General features: G+C 51.9%; 1 protein-coding gene across 1 annotated transcript in view; it reads left to right on the top strand.

Moving 5' to 3' along the window:
- Positions 1-25,449, top strand: part of ARHGAP35 (Rho GTPase activating protein 35) — a 122,834-nt gene extending 97,385 nt beyond the window's left edge. Inside the window, exons 4-7 of the mRNA XM_060083250.1 lie at positions 9,603-9,680; positions 11,279-11,410; positions 19,358-19,463; positions 20,230-25,449. Of these exons, the coding sequence (XP_059939233.1) occupies positions 9,603-9,680; positions 11,279-11,410; positions 19,358-19,463; positions 20,230-20,587 (674 nt within the window). The 3' untranslated portion in view covers positions 20,588-25,449. The remainder of the gene's footprint in view (positions 1-9,602; positions 9,681-11,278; positions 11,411-19,357; positions 19,464-20,229) is intronic.
- Positions 25,450-25,767: the final 318 nt, after the last annotated feature.

The raw sequence follows: 25,767 nt of genomic DNA, 5'->3' as shown, positions 1-25,767 counted from the left end.
GGCCAGATCTAGAGACCACACGTAGACAGCAGATGGCTTGCCCTGGTGAGAGCAGGAATTCACTCAGTCCCCATGGCTTCTCTAGGGAGCAGCGGAAGCAGGGAAACCAGTCCATAAAGGAAGGTAGGAGTTGGGTGCGCTTGTGTATGAAGCACCTTTTTCTGTGCTGGCCAGGCCTGAGGCTTTCTCTCTCCCATATTCTGTGGGCTGGGAGGCCTGCCAGTATGCCTTGAGGCACGAGGGTGGTTGAGAACAAACTACTTCAGTCCGCTTCCTTCCTCTCTTCAGCCAGAGAAACTGCACTTTTATTTTCAGGCATGTGTTCCTCCTTCCCTCCTTTCTGTGGATAGTTACTGAATGCCTTCTCCAGGCACGAGTTAACTGTGCCAAATCCAAGTACATAGAACGGTAATCGGAAAACATGCCTGTTCTCTCCTTGGAGGACCAGCATGCAGTGAATAATCACACAGCTGTACAGTAACTTTCAAGTTTTGCCCAGTGCTATATAGAGAAAGTATGGGGGTAGTGTAGTGCGGTGGTTAGACAGAGGCTTTGGCGTCTGTATGGGAATAGTCATTATGGTAGTATACAACTCATAGGGCTGTCGTAAGGGTTTCGGAGACAATGCATGTAAAACGCTTATCACTGTGCCTGACCCAAAATATGAGGATTGCATAAATGTAAGCAGTTTTTATTATCATAACTGACTTAATTTAGATCTGGGGGTCTGTGGAGACTTCTGAGGGAGCAGTGTTTAGCCAGCCGAGAAGGTGGAGGTGGAAGTAGAAGGAACAGCCTATAGGAAGGCTCGGGGGCAGGAGGGGCTCACGCTTCGAGACTCTGAAAGGCCAGCGTGATTGGAGTGAAGTGGCTTGGGGAGGGCAGCAGGATCAGGTGTTGGTGTGGCCACCCAGGCCACATGTGGACAACTTTGTATTGTATCCTAGATGCAGACAGAGTACAGATTGTGGGCTGGTGGCTGGTGGGGACCACGACCAGATTGAATGCCAGAGTGTTAACAGCCTTCTAACCTATGAAGTGTACTTTCTTAGTGAGGCCAGGAAAGGAGGGACACTGGGCTGTGATTGGTGACATCACAGAACCTTTCATGGTTCATTGGGAATGAGGAACCGGAAAGCAGTTAACCTCTGCCCTCACTAATGCTTGAGAGGAATCTGCCTGTGACCTCAAGGGGCTTTACTTGGGGGCCTGCTGTGGAAGGGAGGTTGGCATTGTATGCATGGGGGGGTGTATTGTACCTGTGTGTTAGTTTAACTGTTTCTTTGTTGGTGGCTCTCTGTTTAGTCAATGAGGACCCCCCCCCATGGCAGTGACACTAGCTCACCTCCGAGTCACACTGCCATCACCCCCGTGCCACTGGGCTTGAGTGTGCTGGCGAAGTCACACTTGGAGCCCGAAGGATGCTCACATTCTTGGCAGTAGGGTCTCCCAGCTGCTCTTTGCTTCGTTGCTGCTTTGCAGAGTACAGTCTGCTCACCTCAGTTATAGGTCACACTCCTCTCCCCTCCATCCCGTGCTGCCCAGAAAGAGCAGTATTAACTCTGGGCTGGCCTAAGGTTCACTTTGTCATAGTGGTTTTCTTAAACACATATATTGGGCTATGCGTTTCCTTGAAAGTCAGGAAACAAACAGAGCCCCTCATTTGGCTCAGAGCAGGGTCCAGAAGCCCTCTTTCACAGTTAATGACAGTAAATACATGGGTAGCTTATAAAGGATCAGCCAGATGCTAGAGCCATATGATGCCCCAGACTTGGTGTGATATTTCCATCTCTTCCCTTTCAGATCTCTTCTCTCCCTTCCTCCTCAGCCTTGAGATTTATGACGTGGCTGTGTGTACATGCAATGGCGCTGGAAATGTATAAAGCCACAATGCCTAGTTGTGGGGCTAACACCCGGTCAGGCAGTCATAATAGAGTGCTAGTGGCATTCTGTCATGGGGAGAAAGGAGGTCTGGCATTGCCAGAAACAGATCTTGATTGGCAAGGGAATTACCAAGGGAAGACAGCTAACAAAGGGGCACTGGAGGGGCCAGAGTGACCCTAGTGTTCAGGTAATAGAAGGGCCAGAAAATCATTCCAAGCACATCCAGAGCAGGAAGGCAACAGGGAGACCTAGTGGGGATTCTTTAATGTTATCAATAGTAGAACTTCATCATAGGAATAAAGCACGGACACTGTCCATTGGCTGCTGTCTGTCGAGAGAGGAGGCAGCGTTTTTTCTCTGGCTCTCCCTGCTTATCCAACTGACAGATGAGAACACTGAGCGGGGTGTGAATGAAGAGACGAATGCGTATAAGTAAACAAGGGAGGAATGGAAAATCCTTCTAACCCGTAATGAATCTGGCATTTATAGGATAAAGCCTACATGTGATATGTAAAGGATAAGGGAACAGGGAATTAACATTGGAGGGAGTAGCGTGATGTTTAAATGCACAGTCAAGGTGGGAGGGAGGCTCAAGAGGGAGGGGATATGGGGATATATGTATGCATATAGCTGATTCACTTTGTTGTACAGTAGAAAAGAACACACCATTGTAAAGCAATTATACTCCAATAAAGATGTGGAAAAAATAAAATAAGTGCACAGTCATCCAAGACAGAGACTTGAGTGAGCCAGTTCAGAGCCTGCTCCCCCCACCATGTACACACAGCTCTGTGGCCTTGGGCTTAGCCTCTCTGAGCCTCTATTTACTCTCTGTAAAATGGGAATAAAAATAATAATATTTACCTCAAGGAATTATTGGGTGGATTCACTATGATAATTCTAGTGCAGAGCTTAGGAAAGTACCTGGCACATAGTAAGCCCTCAGCAGGAGTTAACTGTTATTATTATTGTTTTATTATTATCATTATTATTTCAGTGTACCAGCCATTTGTATTACTTGCTTTCATATGTGTAATCTCAGTATTCACAACATCTCAATAGTCATTAATAAACAACCCTGTATTTGTTGAGGAACCAAGGCTTTGAGAGGTGGAGTGATTTGTCCTCAGTCACCCAGCAGCTGTAAGACAGAGCCAGGATCAAAACTGAGGTTACTTTGGTGTCAAAGCCTGTGTGTGTGTTTAATATTTTTCTGCCAACTGGCCTGTTTTGGCCGAGCCCTCAGAGCAGGCCATGCCTACAGGGAGGCGCTGCTGTTGAAGCTTGTTAAAATGTAAAGAAAGGGCAGGGGGAAGGCATTATGTTGTGGGCTTTACGTAGGTTATCTCATTTGTTCCTTGCAGTAGTCTAAGAAGGTGGGGGTTAATCCACTGTAGAGTCAGATGTGCAGAAGTTAAAGAGTCAGGATCCGAACCCGGATCTCCCTGACAGCAAAATTCAGGTGCTCCTCCACTTGCCAGCTTGCTTTCCACTTAGATCATTAGGATAATAGCCGCTCCCTTAGCCCTGTGCTAAGACCTTGTTCAGTGCACCCCACCAGGGTGTACGGTGGGGACTGTTCTGTGTTGTGCAGAAAAGGAAAGGAAGCGCGATTGCCCAGGATCTTACAGCCAGTAAGTGGCTTGTGACTCCACGCTAAATGCTCAGCCACACCCTAGCCCTTTCACCTTCCGTCGTGGCGGGGGTGCTGCAGTGTGACCCTCAGGAGGAGATGGACTGCAGTGACATTGTTGGCATTTGACCCAGAGAGGTCGGCCCCCTTCAAGACAATTTGGACTTTATGCTCGACGGGGTTTCCTTCTCTCCCAGAATTCTCAGCACCCCTCTGGCCTTGAAACTTAGCCTGCCTGAGACTTACCGCTGGGATACAGGAAAGAAAAGGAGAATGGTCTATTAGATGCGGTTCCTTAAAAGTTGACAAAAGTCGTTTAGTAGTTAAAGCCTGTCTGATGTGGGGCGTTTTACAGCACTGGCAGCACCAATTAAAAACATTTTTAAGGACTAAAGTGCTGGGCTTCCCTGGTGGCGCAGTGGTTGGGAGTCCGCCTGCCGATGCAGGGGACACGGGTTCGTGCCCCTATCCCGGAAGATCCCACATGCCGCGGAGCGGCTGGGCCCGCGAGCCATGGCCACGGAGCCTGTGTGTCCGGAGTCTGTGCTCCGCAACGGGAGAGGCCACAGCAGTGAGAGGCCCGCGTACAGCAAAAAAAAAAAAAAAAAAAAAAAAAAAAAAAAAGGACTAAAGTGCTGAGTTTTATATCTAAATATAGAAAGTGAAAAATAAACAAGTCAGAGTTTGTCTCGGAGGAAGTATTGATTTGTTGCTAGAAAGGAAACTTAGGAGGAACTGAGTCCTGGTGCGACCGAGCAGGGGCGAAGCCTGGCCGGGGCAGACTACGGAAAGACTTCAGGCCAAGAATGCCAGTGCCGAGAAGTGGTGCTTGGGATCCAGGAATAAAAACTTTTTTGGACGTTTCAGAAAATCAGACATGTACCAGAGCAGAAGGTGGTTCTCCTCTCGGTTTCCAAGCTCCTACAGGTCACCTGTCCATTCTCCTGGGGCCCCTGGTGTGGCAAGTGCCACAGGCATCTCTCGGCCGCTGTGATAGGGAAGTCAAGGGTAAAATATGCCAGTTCTTAGCCCATAGGGAACGCCTCGTGGCTGGCATTGCTGGGTCATCTAGCCTTCTGTCACCAAAATAGTTTTGAGGAAGACCACAGCTGAAAGCTCTGTGAAGGATCTTATCTGCCATGTTGGGTGCTCAGTAAATTTTTTTTTAATTTATTTATTTTATTGTATTGTATTTATTTTTATTTTTGGCTGCGTTAGGTCTTTGTTGCTGCGCACGGGCTTTCTCTAGTTGCAGCGAGCTGGGGCTACTCTTCGTTGCGGTGCGCGGGCTTCTCATTGCGGTGGCTTCTCTTGTTGCGGAGCATGGGCTCTAGGCACGCGGGCTTCAGTAGTTGTGGCACACGGGCTTAGTTGCTCTGCAGCATGTGGGATCTTCCCAGACCAGGGCTCGAACCCATGTCCCCTGCATTGGCAGGTGGATTCTTAACCACTGAGCCACCAGGGAAGCCCAGTAAATATTTATTGAAAGAAAAAATAAGGCCTCTTTGCTTTTCTCTTTTTTAATGTCCTTTTGAAAAATCACACATGGCCGTGGTTTAAATAATGTGTTGAGGCTTGCTAACAAATAAAAAGTACCAGTTTTAATACTTTTTGGAGATGCTTTTTTCCTGAAGTATCTGGTATTCATTTTTCCTTATGTATTGCCCCCCAGTTTTATTGGATCATAGATCTTAAGAGTCAGAGGGACCTTAGAGGCCTGGACCATCTTCTAGAGTGGTGGCGGTTCTCACAGTATGGTTCCTGGACCAGCCGCATCAGCGTCACCTGGGAATGTGTTGGAAATGCAGAATTTTGGGGCCCACTCCCAACCAACAGAATCAGAAACCCTACAATTGCAGCCCTGTAACCTATATTATAACCAGCCCTCCAGGTGATTCTGCTGCACGCTCAGGTTTGAAAACTGGTGATTTAAAACGCAGTAGTAGAAGAACACAGGCTCTGGAAGCAGATGGGGTTCAGATTGCAATTCACTAGCTCTCTGACCTCGTGCACGTTACTTTACCTCTCAGCCTCGGCATTCCCATCTTTAAAATGAGATTAGTAATAATCTCTCTGAAGGAGCTATTGTGAGAACTGATGTAAAAATGCACGGTAAGGACTTACCATTATGTGCCTCACACATAGCATTCAATAAATGGTTTATTACTGGTGTTATTAGCTGTCTTCTTAGACCAGGTATTAATCTTTTTAAACAGCATCCCAGACAGATGGCTATGCAGTGAGAAGGGAGTTCAAAAGCTCTGGCCTTTATAATGAGTGACAGCTGTAGCTATTATTATTTTATATATTGAGAGAATATTTGCCTTCCTGTCATTCCCATTCTAGTCATAGCTCTGTTCTCTAGAGCCATTGGAACAAGACTGTTCTACATAGAAATTGTTTAGATTTTTGAAGATAGCAGCCTTGGCTATTCTGAACTGTCTCTTGTTCTATTCCCACATGTTAACTTGTTTCTTTTGTTCTATTCCCAAAGATTAAAAGATTCCCAAAGAAATCAGTAGGGCTCTGTAAAAAAAAAAAAAAAAAAACCTATTGCCGAGATTCTGCTATGGTAATGGGTCTTTGGAGACTTCTGGTATGTAGAGATGCCTCATAGTTTAAGATTGAAGCTTTCTCAGTGGGACCTCTAACCATGGAACACATCTTGTGGCTAGGGGGTACTGCTTTCTGCTGGCAGGTGTGAGCCCGAGTCAGCCCCTGAGTGTTGCTGTGTGGGTCTGCGGGTCCCAGGATGCACACCCCTTGGAATCCAGCGTCTCTGCCTAGGGGCCTGCTCCAGGCCCCCAGCCCCTTCCCTGATCTGGTCCTGGGCTCCTTGGCAAGCTGCCCTTGCTCTGCCGGGCATCCTAGTTCTCACCTGTATTGCTAGCTCTCTGTTTCACGAGCAGCCTGCAGTTTGCAGTCTGCTCTAAGATTTTTATTTTTTATTTTATTTTTTTGCGGTACGCGGGCCTCTCACTGTTGTGGCCTCTCCCGTTGCGGAGCACAGGCTCCGGAAGCGCAGGCTCAGCGGCCGTGGCTCACGGGCCCAGCCGCTCCGCGGCATGTGGGATCCTCTCGGACCGGGGCACGAACCCGTGTCCCCTGCATCGGCAGGCGGACTTTCAACCACTGCGCCACCAGGGAAGCCCCAGATTTTTGTTTTTATTTAATTGATGTCTAATTAATAGTTGTGAAAAATTGTACTGGCCAAGCAGATGATACCTTTCCTAAATTATGCCATGTTGTTGTGTAGAGCAGTGGCAGAATTGCTATTTTAAAGTGGGATTTTGTAATGTAAACACGTGTCCAGATTACAGGAAATACTAAGTTGATGATTAATTGATGCTATGGAGCTGGCCTTGCGCTTTCAAATGCTTCCATTTTTGTGATCATCCATCTAGTGAGGTTTCAGCAGGCCCACACCTCTGGTAATTTCCCGATAGCTAATTTGCAGTTGGTTTTCTGCCTTGTGATACCAGGGCAGGTGGTCATTAGGAGACAATGCAGAGGGCTCCTTTGTCCGTGCTGAAGGTCAGGGTTGCCAGAAGATGATGAATGGCCTGAAGCTGTCAGGATCTTCTCCAGTTCAGAGAGTGCCTCTCCACACCGGGGCTCAGGATCTGTGGACATTGCTACTTCATCGAGGACTTTTTAAGCTCCTGCTGTTTGTATCATTGTCTTCTTTGTATTAGAGAGGGCTGATATTCAGGTAAAGAGAAAAGTGTAGTGATTTTTTTAAACCTAGGGGGTGAAGATTGAATCTGTTGACACATACCCAGGGCTTGTCAAAACGTGGGTGATTTCATGTGTAAGCATGTGACGTGTTACCCGAGATGTGAAATAGGTAGAAAGTTTAAATATGTCTGAGAATAGTTTAGAAAAGTCACTGAGGAAAGAGACCATTGTAAAATTACTAACTAGGGATGGTGAACAGGGGCCACCCTGACCTCTAACTTCTGGAGGTTGACAGCAATAGAGGGGATGGACCATCTCAAAATTGGCTACCCAGAATACTGAGCGCCAGTGGGTTTCACTCAAATGTGTTGTTTCTTTGAGGGGATCGGTCGGGGGGAGACTGTGGTCTGGACCCCAGCCTGATGGTGGATGAATGTCAGGCATCTTCTGGAACAGTGTGGAGGCAGAAGAGTAGCAGAGGCCCTGGACTTAGACCACTCTGCCTCTTACCAGCTATGCAGTCTAGGGTGAGGACTTCACCTTTCTGAATCTCCCTTTTCTTATCTGTATTCTCTCTCCATCCAGTAGCCCCACCATAAGGGGTTGAAGATTCGATGGCATCATCATTCATCTAATAAATGAGTGGTGGATGTGGAAAAGCATGTAGCCCAGTGCACAACATGGTGACTATGCAGGAAATATTAACTCCAAAAGGGAGGGCAGTGGGAAAGGTCACCACTGGGCTGGGGTGTGTCCAGGGCCTCAAGTTTGGATAGTGTCTGCACTTCTTGTGCCGAGTACAGTGATGGCGCAGCTCCTTTGTAGCTAGGCATTGCACAGTAGGGTGTCCTTGAGGCTGGTCTGTTAACCCCCTTTTCTCTGGGGTGAAAGGGCCCATGTGCAGTTAACAGCTTTTAGGCTAGGGAATTGATGACTTCTGCTTTTATGTTCTTCACAGTTCACCTGCCACCAATCTGGGGCTCCAGAAACAGGCTGACTGCTTTTATCTCGCCTGATGGGTGCCTCTCCAGAGGCATCAATTACGGTGATAACTGACGTTGAGACACTTGGCTCTCAAGAGCCTCCTAATGGACCTCAGGGCCTAGTCCTCTCTCCACTGTCCGCACTGCCTTCTGGTGTTCAGTAGTGGCTCCAGGGTGCTTCCTCAGTGCCCCTTCAGCTGGTCAGAGTTGCTCAGAACCATGATCTTCAGAAGGGAACCAGGGTTGGTTTGGCCATGAGATCCCATCTTGGTTTTCACAGTGACGTCATTGTCCTTTAGACCCATGGTCTTAGGGGCGCAACAGTGGACTTTCCTTCCTGGAGAGAAGGAGAACCAAGTTGAGAGACAGTGCTTGGAGTCCACTGCAAGCTGCACAGTACTTCCTGTGCCAAGGGGTGGGGAGTGAAGGGTGGAGGGAGTCATTCTCTCACTTGGTACTTTATATCCTCCCATGTTATTATTTAATTGAATTTTAGCATTGCTTTTTTCCTTACCTAACACGGTACACCAAGTACGTTCCAAAAGAATCGCAGAGTTAAACGTAAAAAAAAAAGTTGTAAAAGAACAAGAAGGAAGAAATAGAAGAAATAGAGAATATCTGATCTAGGAACAGGAAAATCCTCTCTAACCATAAAAACAAATGAAGACATCATAAAGAAATTGATGGGTCTTGAAAACCTAAAATTTTTGAATTATGTACTTCCAAAAAATTCAGTACACAAAATTAGAAAACAGATAACAAAAGGGAAAAAATGTAAATATATATAACATTAACATAGTCAGTTCTTTAATATTCAAGTACAAAATGAGAAGAACCACTCCTATAGGAAAATGAACAAGAACATGAATAGGAAATTCACAGAATAAGAAATACACACTGCCAAGAATCTTTTAAACTTAACTAGCTATCAAAAAACATAATTGTGGGTTATTCCTAACAGTGAAAACTTGGAAAAACCTAAATGATTAACAGTAGGTTGTTTTTAAATTACTGTATATTTTGATGTCTTTAAAATCATGTTGTAAAAAAACATTTAATGATTTAGGTTCACAACATACTTTGTAAATGAAATGGGTGGGTTAAAACAGTATTCTCTCCATTTTGTTAAAAAAAAACTAAAATTCCAGAGTATACATCAAAATGTGGACAAAAGATATCTTTGTCTGATGTGCTTCTGTATCATTTTAATTTTTACAAAAAACAAATGCTTTTACATTTTTAAGTGAAAAAGAAAATGGGCAAAAGTGGGTTGAGGCCTCTAGGTAAGTCAGGAGTGCTTCAGCCCTGTTCCTTCCTCTCTCCCAGTGGGTGCCTCATGGACTCGCCCCTTCTCTCCTCAAGTGCAGTCCTCATTCTCTGCTCTCCACTTCCTGCTCCTAAGACACCTGCTTGTTTCTTCTCAGGACTGAGCACTGAAGGCATCTACCGGGTCAGCGGGAACAAGTCAGAGATGGAGAGTCTGCAAAGACAGTTTGATCAAGGTAAGGCCGCAGCCCAGCCGAGCACCGGAGGCCAGTCAGGGCAGACGCAACAGCCGAACTGCCCGTGGAGCCCCTCGGGGGTGCTCCTGCCACGCAGCCCCAAAGCCAAGAGGTGCTGGCTGGGTGACTGAGAAGGAGAAAGTGTTTTGGCCCCTGTCAGCAAACAGAAGTGTCATCCCCGCCAAACGTGCTTCAGCCGGGCTGCTCCCGCACCCCACCATCCAGGCACTGTTCCAGCCCGCTCTGGCACCACCTCGCTCACCAGGAAAGGGCCTTGCTTCCCTTGGACTGGGCTGTGCAGGGGTTAATCTCAGGCACATGATGTAAAGGTTGGGTTGAGATGACAGTCCTCTTTTGCCAGGGCCACAGGAGTACCCTCCTCACAGAGTCCCTGCAGGAGAGAAACAAAGCAAGGGAGCCTTTTGTGATGAGCTGAGCCTTGGGCCCCAGACTCCCAAAGCTGAACTCTCATGAGTTAGACTGGCTCTTGGCAGGGACTTCGGTCTCCTAAGCTAGATCAGGTCTGGAGGCCTAGAGCCAGATGGCCAAATCTATTTCACCCTAACCCAACAACCAAACTGTAACTCTTAGAACTGAACACCCACCAATGCCAGAAGCAAATGAGCCAAAGCAGTAAAAATTCACAGATGTCACTGACCAAAGAGGAAAGTAAGCTGGGGATCAAAGTAGGGGCCAACTTAGCATGTGACTGGGCCTCAGGAGACCAAGCCAGGCAGCCTGTGCAGGCCTGCAGGAGCAAGCAGCTAACCATGGTGCGCTGGGAGCAGGCACCCCACCCCAGCACCCAGGGGCCCATAGCGCTGTGTAACTCCACAGTCAGTCTCTGCTGGCTGGCAGCGGGAAAAGGTGACCCAGGAGAGAAGGAAAATGTGCGTTAGTCTTGCAGGATAGGAAGCATGAGGTCAAAGTGAGGGTAAAGCCACCCTTGGGTATACACTTGATTATATGCCAGAATCTGTAACATGGGTTACATACAACCCCCAACTAGAAACAGCTGATATCTATCAGTAGATGATTTGTTACGATCAGAAATGCAATAAAGTATGTAAAGAAGAATTAGAGACAGAGGTCAAAGGTATCATAAGCTGGAAGGGACCAGCAAGGGGAAAATAAGCCTCGTTGCCCGGTCACCACAGGAGCAGGGACGGAGATGGCAGCCCGGTTATTGGTAACATTTTTGTAACCTTCCAGGCAAAGGGAGCTGGCCTTTTGGGAAAGCCTCCTCCTGTTTTCCCTGAGTGCGAGGGTGTAAGGAAAAGGTAGCAGCACACCCAGGCCAAACAAGGGGAGTTGGATGGCACAGAATGGGGGGTGCAGCTCCTCTACTCAAAGGCTGACCTTGGAAGGTTGGGTGTCAGCCTCTGTCTGTGAATCTCAGCACTTTCTTGTTTTTTAGCAGCACCCAGGGATGCCACCTTCTGTCCAGTCTGTGATGATCCTGAGTCCCTGCCAGGCTCCAGGCCTGCCCTGGGCAGCATCCCTGGGCCCTCGTTTCTCTGCTTATCCCCAGCGCTGAGTGTTCCTTGCTTCTGCCCAGCTTAGATTGATCTGGCCTCACTCTCCCAACTTCCTTTCAGATCACAACCTGGATTTGGCAGAGAAGGACTTTACAGTGAACACTGTGGCAGGGGCCATGAAGAGCTTTTTCTCAGAACTGCCGGACCCCCTGGTCCCATACAACATGCAGATTGACCTGGTGGAGGCACACAGTGAGTAGTGGCGACCGTGTGTAGCTTGCGGGCTCCTGGCAGCGCCCCAGGCGGACTCTGTGTTGGGCAAACTGAGGTGGGGGGTGCAGCACCTTAAGAATGGGTCCTGCCCTCAGAGAGCTGACACTTTGACTCTTGGAACTGAGATGTGAAGGACATAAGGAAAGGGAGCTAGCAAGGTGGCACCGAAGGGGCTGACACATTAGGCCCATGCCTTGGTTGACCAGAGGTGCTTCTCTGAGGGTTCTGTCAAGAAAGTTGCAGGTGGCCCCAGAACTCCGTGAGCTGAGAGCCTGGTTTTGATGTCGGACTTGAGGCAAATCTCTGCTCCGTTGCTTGTCCACAGTGTGTGCATGGCCAGCGTGACCTTCCCTGCCCCTTAGCTGCCGCTGTTACCATCCCTCCTCGTATTTATTAAATGAGATTAGGAGAGGTCTGGAGGCAAGGCTATGTCACAGACCTGTTAAGTGGTAGGTGCCTTCCCTTGCCCTCCTCTCGCTCACCCCTCTTCTCCCAGCTCTCGTAGAAGGAAAGTAACGTGTGGTGCAGAGCCAGATCGCCTCTGAGGAAGCCGTCCTCTTGAGGGAAGGGGACAGCTCCGAGGGCCCTGACCAGATGATCACTTGTGGCTGCAGCAAGTTAGCATCTCTGGTTTTAATGGTCACCTCGCACGCCATCCTGCCTGCCCCGAGAGCCGTTTCTGCCCTGGCTTGCCTCTCTGCGGAGGCATTTGTCCACCATGTGGGAACCTTCCCACTGGGCAGCCTTTCCTGGACTTCATGTAGTGCTCTGGGGGGTGCCTGGCCTCTCCAAGCTTTCCACGGGGTGACATTTCTGAACTTCTTTAGCCAAAGGCAGCCTTCTACTTTGTACCTCTGGTGGGGTGGGCCAAGACCCCAGAAGCAGCCGCTGCTGTGCAGCTACAGAAGGGAGTGTCTTTGCCAGCGACCAAGGGGGTGGGGAAGTGGAAAGGGAGCTGTGTTCCTGGGACCCCAGCACATTAGTCTTATCTTGCCACTGCCCAACTCAAAAGAGGGAGTTTTAGGCAAACACGATTTACTCACAAAGCTGATGGTGTGGGCAAAAATCGGGGGGCTGTCACAAATTTGCCGGACTTGAAGATGTGGGTCATGGACTCTTAGTGGCTTCGGGAGATAGAGGCGCTGACAGGAGCCCAGCTGTGGAGGGGTGTCCTTGTCAGAACCTGACTTCTGTCAGTGCTACAGAGCCCCAGAGTCACTGTTCTGTGGTCTGCCTTTCCTGTGATGTTTGTTTCCACAGTCTAGGTGCCGCCTTCCCCACCATATTTTACACACACCATCTTAGCTGATTGAAATTGTTCGCATCCCCAATCTTATCCAAGCCCACGGGGAAGCACTGGCAGCTTCTGGGACTGTCGTAGGGTTCCCTGGCCTTCTTTCCCATCTACCTTCTCAGAACAGGAGTCTGGGTTTCTCCAGATGAGTTAGGGGGTGGAGACAGGTGCCAGCTTCTGCTCTGGTCCTACCATCCAAAGATAGAGGTCCTCCCGGCAGTCACTTCTCTAGCAGGTTCCAGGCTGGCTCAGATGAGAAACACATGGGAAATCTCCATCCAGAGCCAGCTTTCTTTCCATCTAAGCTAAGCTTGTCTCTGGGCAGAAGTTAGGAAGAGAAGGTGTGGGCTGGTACCCAGCTTGCTGGAAGCCCAGAGATTCCTGACAGTGTTTATCTTCACTTGGCGCCATCTAGAGGCTTGTAGAGTCCTGGCACCCCGCAGAAAGAATCCCATTGTTTCTGCGGGAATTGCTGACATAGCGTCTTTTTGTTTGGGGAGGGTCATAGGGGGCAGGAGAGGAAGGTGTTATTGATAGGGAATCAGCTGCCTTCCTACAGCAGCTTCCGCCGCCTGCCCCTGTTGAGGAAGGGAGCTGCTTGCTGCTACTGCAGCCTGGAAAAGGGTGGAGATTTTCCGCTTCCTCTTCCCATTGTGTGTTTCCTGTGCCCCAAGCTAGTCAGCTGGGGCTCCGTTGTCTTGAACCTGGTAGAGAAAAGTGTATCTCACTGACATGGCACCTCTCACGGCCTTAGCAGTTGAGTGAAGAGTGGGGCTGTGTGTGTCAGAGCTTAACTGAGCCAGAAACACCAACCAGGCAGTGCCAAAGTTAGTGTTAAGGGACATGATGGAACAAAGATTCTCATGCCAAAAGTAGCTATTCTCAGCCTGGCTGGGTTTCCATGGCAACGTCAACTTGACCAGCTCTTTCCATGTAATACCTAAGAGCTGTTGTGTCTGTGTGTGTTAAGGGCTTGGAAATGGTTTCCGATCGCATCACAACAAATATCAAGGTCACTATCAAATTGTTTTGTAAGCTCCAGAATTTCACAATATTGAACATTGCTGAAATTGTGCCTACAAATTGAGATTTTTGTGATTATTCACCAGTTATTTTCCTACCACGTTCAAGGTGATACGTGGGAGATTGAGAAATGAACAGCAGCAGGCGCAGTACTGCTAGGGCGTGGCAAGCTGGGCGTGGCCTTGGGTGCTGAGATGTTCCTGCCCTCCCCGGTGCTCCTTTAAGTTCTCTGCCAGACAGCGTGAAGCAACCTGAGCTGGAAGTGCAGAAACGCAGTAAGGAGAGAGGAAGGTAGAAGGCCTCGTGGAAGAGATGGCACCTGAGCTTGGCTTCAGAGAGGACCAGGATTTCAGGAGGCAGCTAAAGGGGGCTTGAATTCCCCGTTCTGTCTCGTCCTCACGTTTCACCCCACCCTTCAAGAAACAGTTTATTCTTGCCCCGCATCTTCTTCCCCTCTTGCGACCCCCCCCCAAAGCCCCCCCCCCCCACCTATCCAGAATCCCTCTGGTCCAGCAGTCCCCACACACCCTGTCCTATGTCTTTTGTGCCAGAAAAGGCCCCAGAGCTGCCTCCATCTTGGTCCAGAGGCTCTGAGCCTAAGGACCTTTGGCCTCAGAGCCTCGTTAGCCCCCATAAACTGCTTGTGTGTGTGCGCATTTAAGTCTACGGAGAAGACCATGGTCTTCGATCAGATTGTCAAAGGGATGGGAGTTCCCTGGCAGTCCAGTGGTTAGGACTCCACACACACTGCCAAGGGCCCAGGTTCCATCCCTGGTCAGGGAAATAAGATTCCACAAGCCACACAGTGTGGCCCACCCACCCACCCCACCCCCAAAAAAAAAGATTGTCAAAGGGATATATGACCCCAGATGGTTCAGGATGCTAGCTTATTGTCTCACCCTTTCCATCTACAGACGAGACAGCTTAGGGCTAGAGATTAATAAATGACTGACTGGCAAGGTCACTAGGCGGACCAGACCAGTCTTGCTGCTCACCGGGCGCTTGTTCACATGCTGCCTTGTGATGTTGCTAATTCTGGGATCCTGCTTCCTCTTGTCTGTCCAGTTAGCTGCTTAAGAGCACGGGGGTGTTCCTCATCTCCTAGCATGTGCCAGGCCCTGTGTGGGACAGGGACAGATGGCAGCAGACAGACAAGTGTGCAGTCCCTGCCTTCATCTGGTGGGTAGGAGACATTGGACAGGTTGCTGCAAGGTCGTACCTCCAGGAGAAGGACACCCTGAAACTTCCATTCTGGGCCCAACAGAGTGAGAGTTCAGCCTTGGAGTCATTTCCCACCAGAAGGACAGGTGGCAATTGCATGCCATGTGTGCCTGCATGCATCACTGAGCGATTGTGACCTGAGCTGGTGTTTTCCTTTTTTGGTGGTGCAGGTGTGCAAGGTGGTCAAAATCCATCAGGGATTTTCCTCTAGGCACTGAGCTGAGCGGTAGCAGATCCAAGCCTGGAGCCTGGTTGACAGCCTGGGTGCCAGAGATGGCAGCAGAGTGACACAGCCAGGGCAAGAGCAGTGTTTGATTAGGGCCCCTGACACCAATTTGTGTGACCTTGGACCAGCATTCTTAACTCCTTTGGGCCTTGGTTTATCTGTGTACTATGAGGGGTGTAGCAAGCTATCCTCTGAGGTCCCCAGTGGCCTCTGGCTATCCTCTCCTCTTTTTTTTTTTTTTTTTTTTAATTAATTAATTTATTTATTTTTGGCTGTGTTGGGTCTTCGTTGCTGCACGTGGGCTTTTCTTTAGTTGCAGCGAGCGGGGGCTACTCTTCATTGCAGTGCGTGTGCTTCTCATAGCAGTGGCTTCTCTTGTTTGGGAGCCCGGGCTCTAGCCGCACGGTCTTCAGCAGTTGTGTCTCGCAGGCTCTAGAGCGCAGGCTCACTAGTTGTGGCACACAGGCTTAGTTGCTCCGCGGCGTGTGGGATCTTCCTGGATCAGAGCTCAAACCCGTGTTCCCTGCATTGGCAGGTGGATTCTTAACCACTGAGCCACCAGGGAAGTCCTGTCCTCTCCTCTTGCTCCAAAGTTCTTGGGACCTCAGTTCCAAGTTCCCTGGTCTGTATCCAGACTTCGTCTTTTTTTTTTTTTTTTTAATTATCTATCTGTCAGTCTATCTAGTTAGTTAGTTATTTTGGCTGTGCCAGGCCTTCGTGCTGCAGCACGCGGGATCTTCGTTGTGGCGTGCAGGATCTCTTAGTTGCAGCAGGTGGACTTCTTAGTTGCGGCATGCGGGATCTAGTTCCCCGACCAGGGATCGAACCCAGGCCCCCTGTATTGGGAGCACGGAGCCCTACTCACTGGACCACCAGGGAAGTCCCCAGGCTTCGTCTTGATTCAGCTGACCTCAGATGCCTCTCCTGAACCTGTATTGATGTCTCAGTTGACAGACACATGGTTTTAAAAGTATGGATTTTGGGGCTTCCCTGGTGGCGCAGTGGTTGGGGGTCCACCTGCCGATGCGGGGGACGCGGGTTCGTGCCCCGGTCCGGGAAGATCCCACATGCCGCGGAGCGGCTGGGCCCGTGAGCCATGGCCGCTGAGCCTGCGCGTCCGGAGCCTGTGCTCCGCGGCGGGAGAGGCCACAACAATGAGAGGCCCGCCTACCGCAAAAAAAAAAAAAAAAAGTATGGTTTTTTAGCTGAGGAAGCCTAAGCCCTATAGAGCCCCTCAGCCCTCTCAAAGAGGATTATTGAAGCTGGTGAGAGCTCTGAGCCTGGTGGCAGGCAGGTGATCCAGAGCAGGAGCGCCGGACTTGGAGACAGAGCTTGGTGCCCGCCCCTCCTTCCCCTCACCAGCCTTGTGTCCTTGGTGTTGCCTCTTGAGTGGGTTTTCTCAGCCAGCCTGTGGGATAAACCAGCCCCACCTTCCCTCCGGTGGTGGGAGGGCTGCACAAACAGCAACTGTGAAGTTGCCCCATCGCCGACGTTCCTGCACTCGGCAGAGGTATGACTACCGGTTTGAGTGGGTCCCTCAGCACTGCTGGTGGTTTGCTTGCTGGAGGGAAATCAAGGCAGAAGGACAGGTCAGGTCAGAAGGCTGTGCGCGAGGTGGACCTTGTTTTTCATGGGGCTTTGCACTGGGAGGCTTCCGGTTTTTCCCTTCGCCGTCCTCCCCTCCTCCTGCCAGTCTTCTGATGCGCCCGGCGCCCACAAGCACCTGCCCCGAGCAGCTAGCGGGGGAGGGCGAGAGGGAGACGAAGCCCGGGGAGCTTGGCCGGCCAGGGCCCTGTTAGGCACCTTGCTGGTGTGCTACACCGGGAGGGGGAGAGAGGCTGGCGTGCCTGAGGGTGGCCCTTGAATCACTGTCCGAGCAGGTTCTGTAATCCCCCCGGCCCACCGCCCGGAAGAGAGAGAAGGAGCAGCCGTCCTTGTTGCTCAGCGGATAGGAAGGAGAGGGGACGTCCCGGGCAGGCAGTGCCATTAGCAGCCCCATTTCCTGCATCCAGCCAGGAGGACGGGTGAGGCTGGGCTCTTATGTGAAGGTGCTGCCGTTCGTACACAGCTGTGTTCTTGTCGTGCAGGCGCCTAGAAGAGGCCTGTGCCCAGCCCCGTCTGGAAGGGCACAGCTATTTTAAGTGAGACTCAGCATGCACGTGTTTCTCGTGTTTTCCAGGACAGTTGTTCATCCCTCCACTCCTGCCCCCACCCTGAGCAGTTTCCTTCTTTTAAGTAAACTTTTTATTCAAACGTAACAGTAAAGGATTTTGAAACTCAAGGCCAGACAGAAAGTGTGCCCTTGAAGTTGAACCCTTAAAGTAAGTCTTGGGTTCAGAGAAATGAAACTGATAATGGCACCACATAATTAGTTCCTGTGGGGGGTTTGTAGTCATCTTCTAACAGACAAATGTTACCAAAACCCTGTTTTTATCAAGCCACGCTCTCAAGTCAAAACATTCAGCGGTTTCATGCTTAGTAGCCTGCCCGCGGACACTCTCAGTAGCCCCATGCCTGCCATCTTTGCGGCCGCCTCTTCCACTGCTTCCCTGAAACTTAGACTTGCCCCCAGGTGCTTGTTGTGTGTCTGGCTGTGAGCTCTTCATTTCGTGGTGTGGTGTTGCCAAGTAAAGGAGGCACTGTCATGAGCCTCTTTTATGGGCAGGGAGACAGCCGCTGAGATGTGTCACTTCCCCGAGATCACACAGCTGGTTGGTCTCAGAGACAAGATCTAGATCACCACACAACCCTTCCTCCCTGTACCTCCCCACACCTCCCCACCAGCCCTTTATGTTCCATCTGTCCTTTTGAGTCTAGCTTGAGGCTCCCAGACTGTGGTGACCCTCTAGGAACGTCACCTCCTACAGAAGTTCTTAACTAGGAGGCCACAGGCTTCCTAAAGAATACACGGGTTTGGGGAGTCTGTGAAGCTCCAGGGATCGTAGACAGGGCTGTACACAGTTTATTTGTGGGAGAGGGTCCAGAGCTTTCATCTATCCTAAAGGAGCCCGTGTCCCCAGACCAGTTAGGAACCATCATATTTCTTAATGACCCCCTGTCCGCCCACCCCACAGCCATCAGCTGTGGGAGAGCTGCCATCTCTTCATGGGATCCTCCTGTGATTTGTATGAGCCCTGGAGTCCGAGAGACAGCCTTCATTTCCAACAAGTGGCCACAGGGATATCTTTCCACGCTCAGAGAGATCTCTCGACCAACGGGTTCCAAGTGGTCTCTGGACCATTTTTGTCTCAGTAGCCCAGGGCGGCTCTCCCAGACAAGGCAGGCCAGGTCTACTCAGGAATGGGGAGCCAGGGCCCCAGGGAGCACAGTGGTCCTCACTCAGACTCTGAAGCCATCTGGAGAGGGTTTGGTTCCCACACCAAGAGGCTGATTTCTACAACCTCTCTGGGCCTCAGATTCCTTATCCTTGAAGTGGGGTGATAACAGCCCCAGCCTCGTAGGATTGTGCGGACTCGCTGAACCAGGCCTGGCATGGATTAAGCGTTTCATTTGGGTTAGCTTATTTTCCCTCTCTCAGTACATTAGGATTCTGTGATGGGCAAACTCTGGGCGGTAGTGGGGGAAGGGGGTATGTAGTCCCTTTGATGAACTACATAAGAATTCCCCTACTGTTTCCATCAGCTCCTCCAATAGGGAGATATGTGGAGGGTCCCTGTGACTCCAGGAAAAGGACAGAGCCCTGGTCTTGTGACAAACTCCCTCCCTAGACCGTCTGTTGGCGTGGGTGGGTGGCAGCGCTCACCCGTCTGGTCAGGAAGCAGGCAGGCTTTCTGCATTGGGATGCCTGTCTCCAGGGGCAACCGGATGAGCAAAGAATGGTGTTCTTTATGGTAGATTCTCTCTAGATCGTGGAGTCTCGGGTGGGAGGGCCAGGAAGCCCCAGGCGTACAGCGCTCCCCTTCAGCAGGGGCCTGGGACACGGAGGTAGGCCTGACCCCTAGCCCCATGCCACTGCCAGGTGTTCCAGCCTTGGGCACCGGCTTGCAGGGAGAGGATGGGGTTGGGCTTCCCTCAGAGAAGGTAGAGTATACAGTGTACTCTTCCCTGGCCGCCAACCCACCAGTTTGACCAACTGCCCAGGACCAGGATCTGCTTTGAGCCACAGGCCCACCAGCCTTGTCTTGGTTTTCTCTTTCCTCAGAAATCAATGACCGGGAGCAAAAGTTACACGCCCTTAAGGAGGTACTCAAGAGATTCCCGAAGGAAAACCATGAAGTCTTCAAATATGTCATCTCTCACCTGAACAAGTACGTTGCAGGGCTTGCTGTTTGGTCTTCCCTCCTTTGAAAACCTCCAGTCGGGGCCAGTTGGCTGTAGAATGCGGCTGAGCAAGGCTCCGTCCTCAGCCTGCTGGCGTGCTGGCTCCTGCCCCTCGGGTTCTTGTCCTGGTTCTGTCTGAGAGAGGCCTGCATGGCCCCCCGCACACCCAAAGTTCTTTCTCCAGGATTCGTGTTTCCTGACTGGCGTGACAGAACGCTGGGCCGAGACAGGTGTGCAGTGTAAAAGAGTGAACTGCAGTCAAGCAAGTGCAGGGAGCCACAGTCAGGAAACCAGTTAGCTGCATGGTTCCCACATTTATTCACACACAGAGTAGGTTTGTTTTCCAGCCAGACCTATTCCTCTCCTGACAAAGTGGCGTTTTATGAACCCTGGCTTGGGATACACATGCTTCTTCTCTGTACAGCCAGAGCATTGCCCCGCTTTGGGGGCCTGCGGGAGAGTCCCTGAGGCATCCTGCCCACCCACGGGGCTGGGGGGGCGGGGTGCCTCCCGTGAGCTGGGCCTCAGCGCCGCATGGAGGCACTGGAACAGAGGACGGGGCGTGGAGGGGCTCGGGCCTCAACTCGCAGGCCAGGGCCCTGGAGAGCTGTGCTGGGTCCTTTTCTGTTCTCGGGCTGCGGGTGGGCGGGCCAGGAGAGCAGCTGGCGCGGCAGCGACCATGAGCACAGGCAGTCGAGATCCTCGACCAGGCCTGCTGCGGGGCTCTGACCTTGAGTTTGGTGTCGCCTACAGAGTCAGCCACAACAACAAGGTGAATCTCATGACCAGTGAGAACCTGTCCATCTGCTTCTGGCCCACCTTGATGAGACCCGACTTCAGCACCATGGACGCCCTCACGGCCACCCGGACCTACCAGACAATCATCGAGCTCTTCATCCAGCAGTGCCCCTTCTTCTTCCACAACCGGCCCATCAGCGAGCCTCCCGGCGCCACGCCCAGCTCCCCCTCTGCCCTGGCTTCCACCGTTCCCTTCCTCACCTCCACACCCGTCACAAGTCAGCCGTCACCGCCCCAGTCTCCTCCGCCCACCCCCCAGTCCCCGATGCAGCCACTGCTCCCCTCCCAGCTTCAAGCCGAACACACGCTGTGAGCCCCTGAGGCCCAGGGCGAAAGGAGACACGGTCTTCTCTGTTTGACGGGGTGGCGTTTGGCCTTGAACAAAACCGGGTCTACTGGGGGCGGGGGTGGGGAGGGTGTCCCCTCTCTCCTCTCACCTTCTCGACATCTCAGTGGTAGCACCACCAGCCAACAGTCCGCCAGAGGCTGGGCCGTCCAGTGCCCTGAGCCCAGCACTGCAGACCTGGTGCTGGCTGCAGGCCACAGCCGGGGCCCTGCCCTTTGACTTGGACCCTTCTGAGGACTGAACTAGCCAGGCAGTGGCCCTGTGGCCCTCCACACGCTCACTGCTCCCCGGACCCCCTCCCCCACCTGTCTGCGCACACCAGCCTCAGGGCGTCCGCCCACTGGACAGAGCACGGGCTTTGGCCAGGGGAGGAGGAGATTTGGGGCTTCAGGCTGCCCCAGGGCAGGGCCGGTGGCCCCTGAAGAGTACACTTCCCGTCTGTTGCCACTTGCCACCTGTGGGAAGTATCTGCACCCCACCCCCATGGCCCGAGCAGCCTGTCGAGCAGCCTCCTTGGGAACATGGAGGCCACGGCTCGGCCACCCCGAGGTACAGTGCTGAGGGCATCTGCCCTCAGCACAGATCAGAACAAAGGGAGGGTAGCTTCGTGCCTGGACCGAGAGAGGGTGTCGCCGCTTCCACCCCCCACGCACCCCCTCTCGCTTCACAGGCTTTGGGGATACGTTCACTTTAAAACAAAGGAACACGAAGAAAAATGGGAAGACCCCCTTCAATGATTTTTAAAAAGAAAAGGAAGAAAACTACAGACGTTGAGATTTAACTCTCTCCCCACCTCTGCCGAGAGGCAGGCAGGTGGATGCGGACCCCTGTCTTGGTGACAGCAGAGCAGGGGTGCCTGCCCAGGGGTGGTTGCCCGAGAGCCTGTTGGGGTCCCACTTACGTCCTGTCACTAGATGCCCCCCACCACCCCAATAAGACGGTTTGAGCCCTTGGTGGGAAGAGCTCGGGAGACCAGCCTAGATACTGGTCTGCCTCGGAACACACTACAGTGCTACAGAAAGGCTGCTGCTGCGTGTGAGCGTGCGCGCACAAGGTTGTGGGTGGGGGTGGGGCAGCTGGAGGGTGCCAGGGTGCACTTGGGGTTTGGTTCAGTGTGTTTGGTGTTAAAGTGGAATCATTTTCATACTGCGCCAGCAGGGGTATTTGTGGGAAGTGGGCCATGGGGGGGGGAACTCTGAAGTACGGTGGTCTGTTGGTGCCATGTAGGGCCATCCTTCACGCTCCCAGGCTGCCAGAGCCCAGAGGAGCTAAAGGTACAAAGACCGTGAGAGTCGTGAGGAGGGCATCGTGCCTGCCTGACACCATCCTCCTCCCGTGGCCTTCCCCCTCCCCTCCTGGCCTTTCCACTGGCCCCTGAGAACCCTTCTCATTCCCACCTCCGCCCTCCAAACACAGCAACCCTGCTAAGGCTGCTACAGATACTGGCTGCCCCCCATTCCCGTGGCTGGGCCATGGCCTCTGCAGTGAAGAAGCCTGACACTAAGGTACCCTGGGCGTGGGGTGGAGGCCCACACGCTGCATAATCCTCTGGGGTCGCTTTGCACTTTAAGACGCAGCACCTGTGGTGTGTTCTAGGCTGCCCTGGGTTGCCTCAGCCGGGTGACCTGACAAAGTAAAAGGTGCCTCGGAACAATCCCAGCCACTCCCAGCCCCAAATGCTTCCTGTTGGCTGTTGGAGGGTGGGGTAGGCCCTTTGCTCACTGACTTCTTCCTCTGGATAAGCTGGATATCTCACTGTTTCTAGTTCCTGTTTGACAAAATAAGGTGCTTGGGAAAACGAAATTATCCCTGCAAGTTTTACTGCCTCCTTAGGGATGCAAGTCGAAAAGCAAATCCAAGGTACACGAATGTCTTATGTAAATGCTGGATGCCGGATTTCTTCTCTTCTGGTGGATCTGTGCTTCATGCTTTATAGGTCGGGGCTTGGCTGGAAGGCAGTGTTTCTGTTTAGTTTTGACTGAGGTTGGCAGACTCGTGGTTCTCTGGCCCTCCAACTCCCTCAGCTCTGAGCCCCAGGCAGGTGAGGAAATTACTCCATTAATCTCTGCCTTTTCTCGGTCACGCTCACCTACTCCCAGTCAGCCCCAGTTTGGGGTGGGGGTGGCCTGGGGCCACTGTCCCATGTGTGAACTAACACACAAGTGGCCTGGACCCCTCCCACTGCCCAGTCTACACGACCACCCCTTGTGCTGGCACACTGGGCTAGCTGCAGCCTTGGCTCTGCACCAGGAACTTGGCAAGCCCCCAGCTGTCCCGCCTTCCCAGGCCACCCCCATCCCTGAGACTGCACAGCCCTGTAAGTGGTAGGTGATTTTTCTGGATGGGGAAGGGCACAGTAAGGGCGAACACCTGTGCATTGCATCGTTACCCATGTGGGAGTAGCAGAGACCAGGCTTCCACAGGTTAGCCTCCGGTCCCACAGTGCCCCTGGGCAGCTGCAGGGACCCCCTCACGTGCCTGCCCCCAATGTCCTGCCAGGGCTTTAACTGCAGGTGCGGGCTGGTGGCTCATGCCCCGAAAGCCACAATTGGACAGGAAGCTCCAGGGGTTCCTCTTTGTTTCCTTTGCTAACTCTTTACTTAACATTTTCTGCTTCTCGGGCTGGAGGACGTTCATTCCGAGCTGGCATTGGTACCAGTAGCAGTGCTGGGCCCTAGGCTTTGGCTTCTGGGGGTGGGGGGTGTGGTCAGCATTTGGACCAAATGGGCACTTGGAGGGGCCCCACGAAGGCGAGTGTGGCAGTGTGTTGGGGCAGGCTACCCGTAACTGGAATGCTTCCCCCCCACCTCCCGTTCATCTAGTGTGTTAAGCTCTGGAAAGTTCTCTGACAAGTCATTCTCGCGTGAGCTGCACCACAGCTCTAGGAATTGAGGGAGTGGCAGGCATTAATTATCCTTTGCCAAAATGGGTAAGCATGTCAGTGGGGGTATGGGGCTCGTTCTGCGCCTCACAGCAAAATAGCGGTGTGCCCGGAAGCTCTCTCTCTGTCCAGTGTTCCTTCTACATCCACGAGAGTGTAGACACTCAGAGCTGGGAATGAACTGCCCTCGACTGTAAGTATAAGGGTGATTCCTGGTCTGCAACGCTGGTGCTTCCGCAGAGGGAAGTGGTCCAGGGTTAGGAGGCGTGGCTTGTGAATTTGCCCTCAGTTATTGGTTGTGTTGCATGTGGGTATCACAGCGCATTTATTCCTGCGTTCTGTCAAGTTCTTCCCATCACTTGACATTTTGAGGAGGAATGTGAAATACTGAGTACTGTTTCCTGGGTTTTCCTGCATCCCACTGTCATCTTGGTCTTCCTGCTTAAAGCAGAATGCATGCTGCAGGTGAAATTCTTCTAGCAGAATGTGTGTGTCCTTGCCAGGGTGGACAGAGGGTGACAGCATAGGGGCAGCACACCAGCCAGAAGGGGCTGGGGGAGCACGACTTCCCTCGTCCCTGCACCTTGGCTTCTCCGGGGGGCGGGGGTGGGGGAGACCTGGAGGCACGCCATCCCCTAGGCCTCGGGTGTTCCGGCCTCAGCCCTGAAACTCGGAAACCAGTCCGCTGCATTTGTAATCCAAGGTCATCTCCATCTGTGCCCTCCCCAATTCTCTCCTGCGAGGAGAACCGCACTGCTGGGGCTATGTTTGCTGGAGGAAGCGTTGGCTCTGCCACTGAGGCCTCTGCTTTTCCAAGAGAAGGAAGCCCCAGGGCTTTGGGTGGGTTGCTGCGGACAAGTGCCCTCGCTCCACCTTCCTCGTGTGCGATGGGCATGGTGTGCCGCGGGGCCTGGGAACGGGCCCAGCTGGCTGGAGACAGGTTTCCGCAGACAGTGGATGGAAGAGTTGCCCGCCCTCCAGTTGCTGGGAGGTTCAAGCCGCTCGTTCGTGCTTAGGTGAAAGGACGACTGAGTCGTGTATGCCGGAAGCCTAAGTCACATCCGTGACTGCTGGTGATCGCACCAGAGAAGGCCTGGCATGAGGGGAAGGGCCACTCTCATCTAAGGTCCCGGGTTGGGCCTGCCGCCACTGTCTTAGAAGGGAAGGATTCTTCTCACCTCCTCCTCTGAGAGCCATTTTTCAGCCGGCCGCCCGCCTGCAGACTCCTCGAGGGTCAGAGGCGACTGCCTGCAGCTCCTGCCCAGCAGCACCCCCCTTGGCAAGCTCCAACAGCAGTGATGTTACACTTCAGTGTAGTCGAGACAGGGCGTAAGTTATTGTTTGCATAAAAAAGAATCATGTTCCCTGTGTACATTTAAAGAAAATTTTTAAAAAGTCTGAATTGTATGGGAATAAAACTTGTTTGAAAATTTGGAATAGTGCTGCCAGCTTATTTTTCTGGTACTTGTATTTTCACATGTTAAATGACCTTTATATATGTTGAATTAACAACTATTTTGAGTTTCCTGAGGGGAAAAAAAAACATTAATGGTATTGAAATGTGTTAGTAGTCTGGCTGTGTGCCCAAAATTCTGTTTTGCAGCAAACGTGAAGAACTGTATGTAAAGAAAGTATAACAATTATTTCTTTGTATTTTAGGGGCTTTAACCAGGACATCCTCTAGTTGGTATTAGGAATGTTTGCTTAATTTCCAAACTCTTTTTTAAACACGTGGGTTTTTTGAGGCTCCAACCTGATTAGTGCATGGTCAGCCATCAACTAAGGCTGAGGCATCTCTGACTGAGGTGTTTTTGTTTGGTTTTGTTTTTTAAAATCATGTATTTGCTACAGAGTATTGTACTTGTCTCAATGGGAATGGTGTAAAAAACGGAAAAGGCCTTATGTGACATGTATCATAGTTAATAAATCAATCTTGTAAAAAACCAAACCTGAGAGAGATGAAGGTGGCCCCTCCTCCCCGGGCCCTGAGCACACCCACCCCGAGCAGGCCAGCAGGCCAGGCTCCCGCCCCCTCAGGCCCCGTGGGGACGCTGGCTCCATCCTCAGACCCTCAGGAGGAGCGCGGTGGGTCTCTGGCCATGGAGGGAGAGGGTCCCACAGCGCCCCTGGGAGCAGGCATTCTCCAGCAGAGCTGGGCCCCTTGGGTAGCTGTTGGCACCTTCCGCCTCCATTCCTGGGACTGCTGCCGGGAGCTCCCGCCTGCGCAGGGCCAGCGCTGACCTCCTCTCCTCTCCTCTCCTCTCCT

Source organism: Mesoplodon densirostris, chromosome 19 (genome assembly GCF_025265405.1).
Source record: "Mesoplodon densirostris isolate mMesDen1 chromosome 19, mMesDen1 primary haplotype, whole genome shotgun sequence".
NCBI lineage: Eukaryota > Metazoa > Chordata > Mammalia > Artiodactyla > Ziphiidae > Mesoplodon > Mesoplodon densirostris.
The sequence above is the reverse complement of the archived record's forward strand: the minus strand, read 5'-3'. Positions and strand labels throughout refer to the sequence as shown.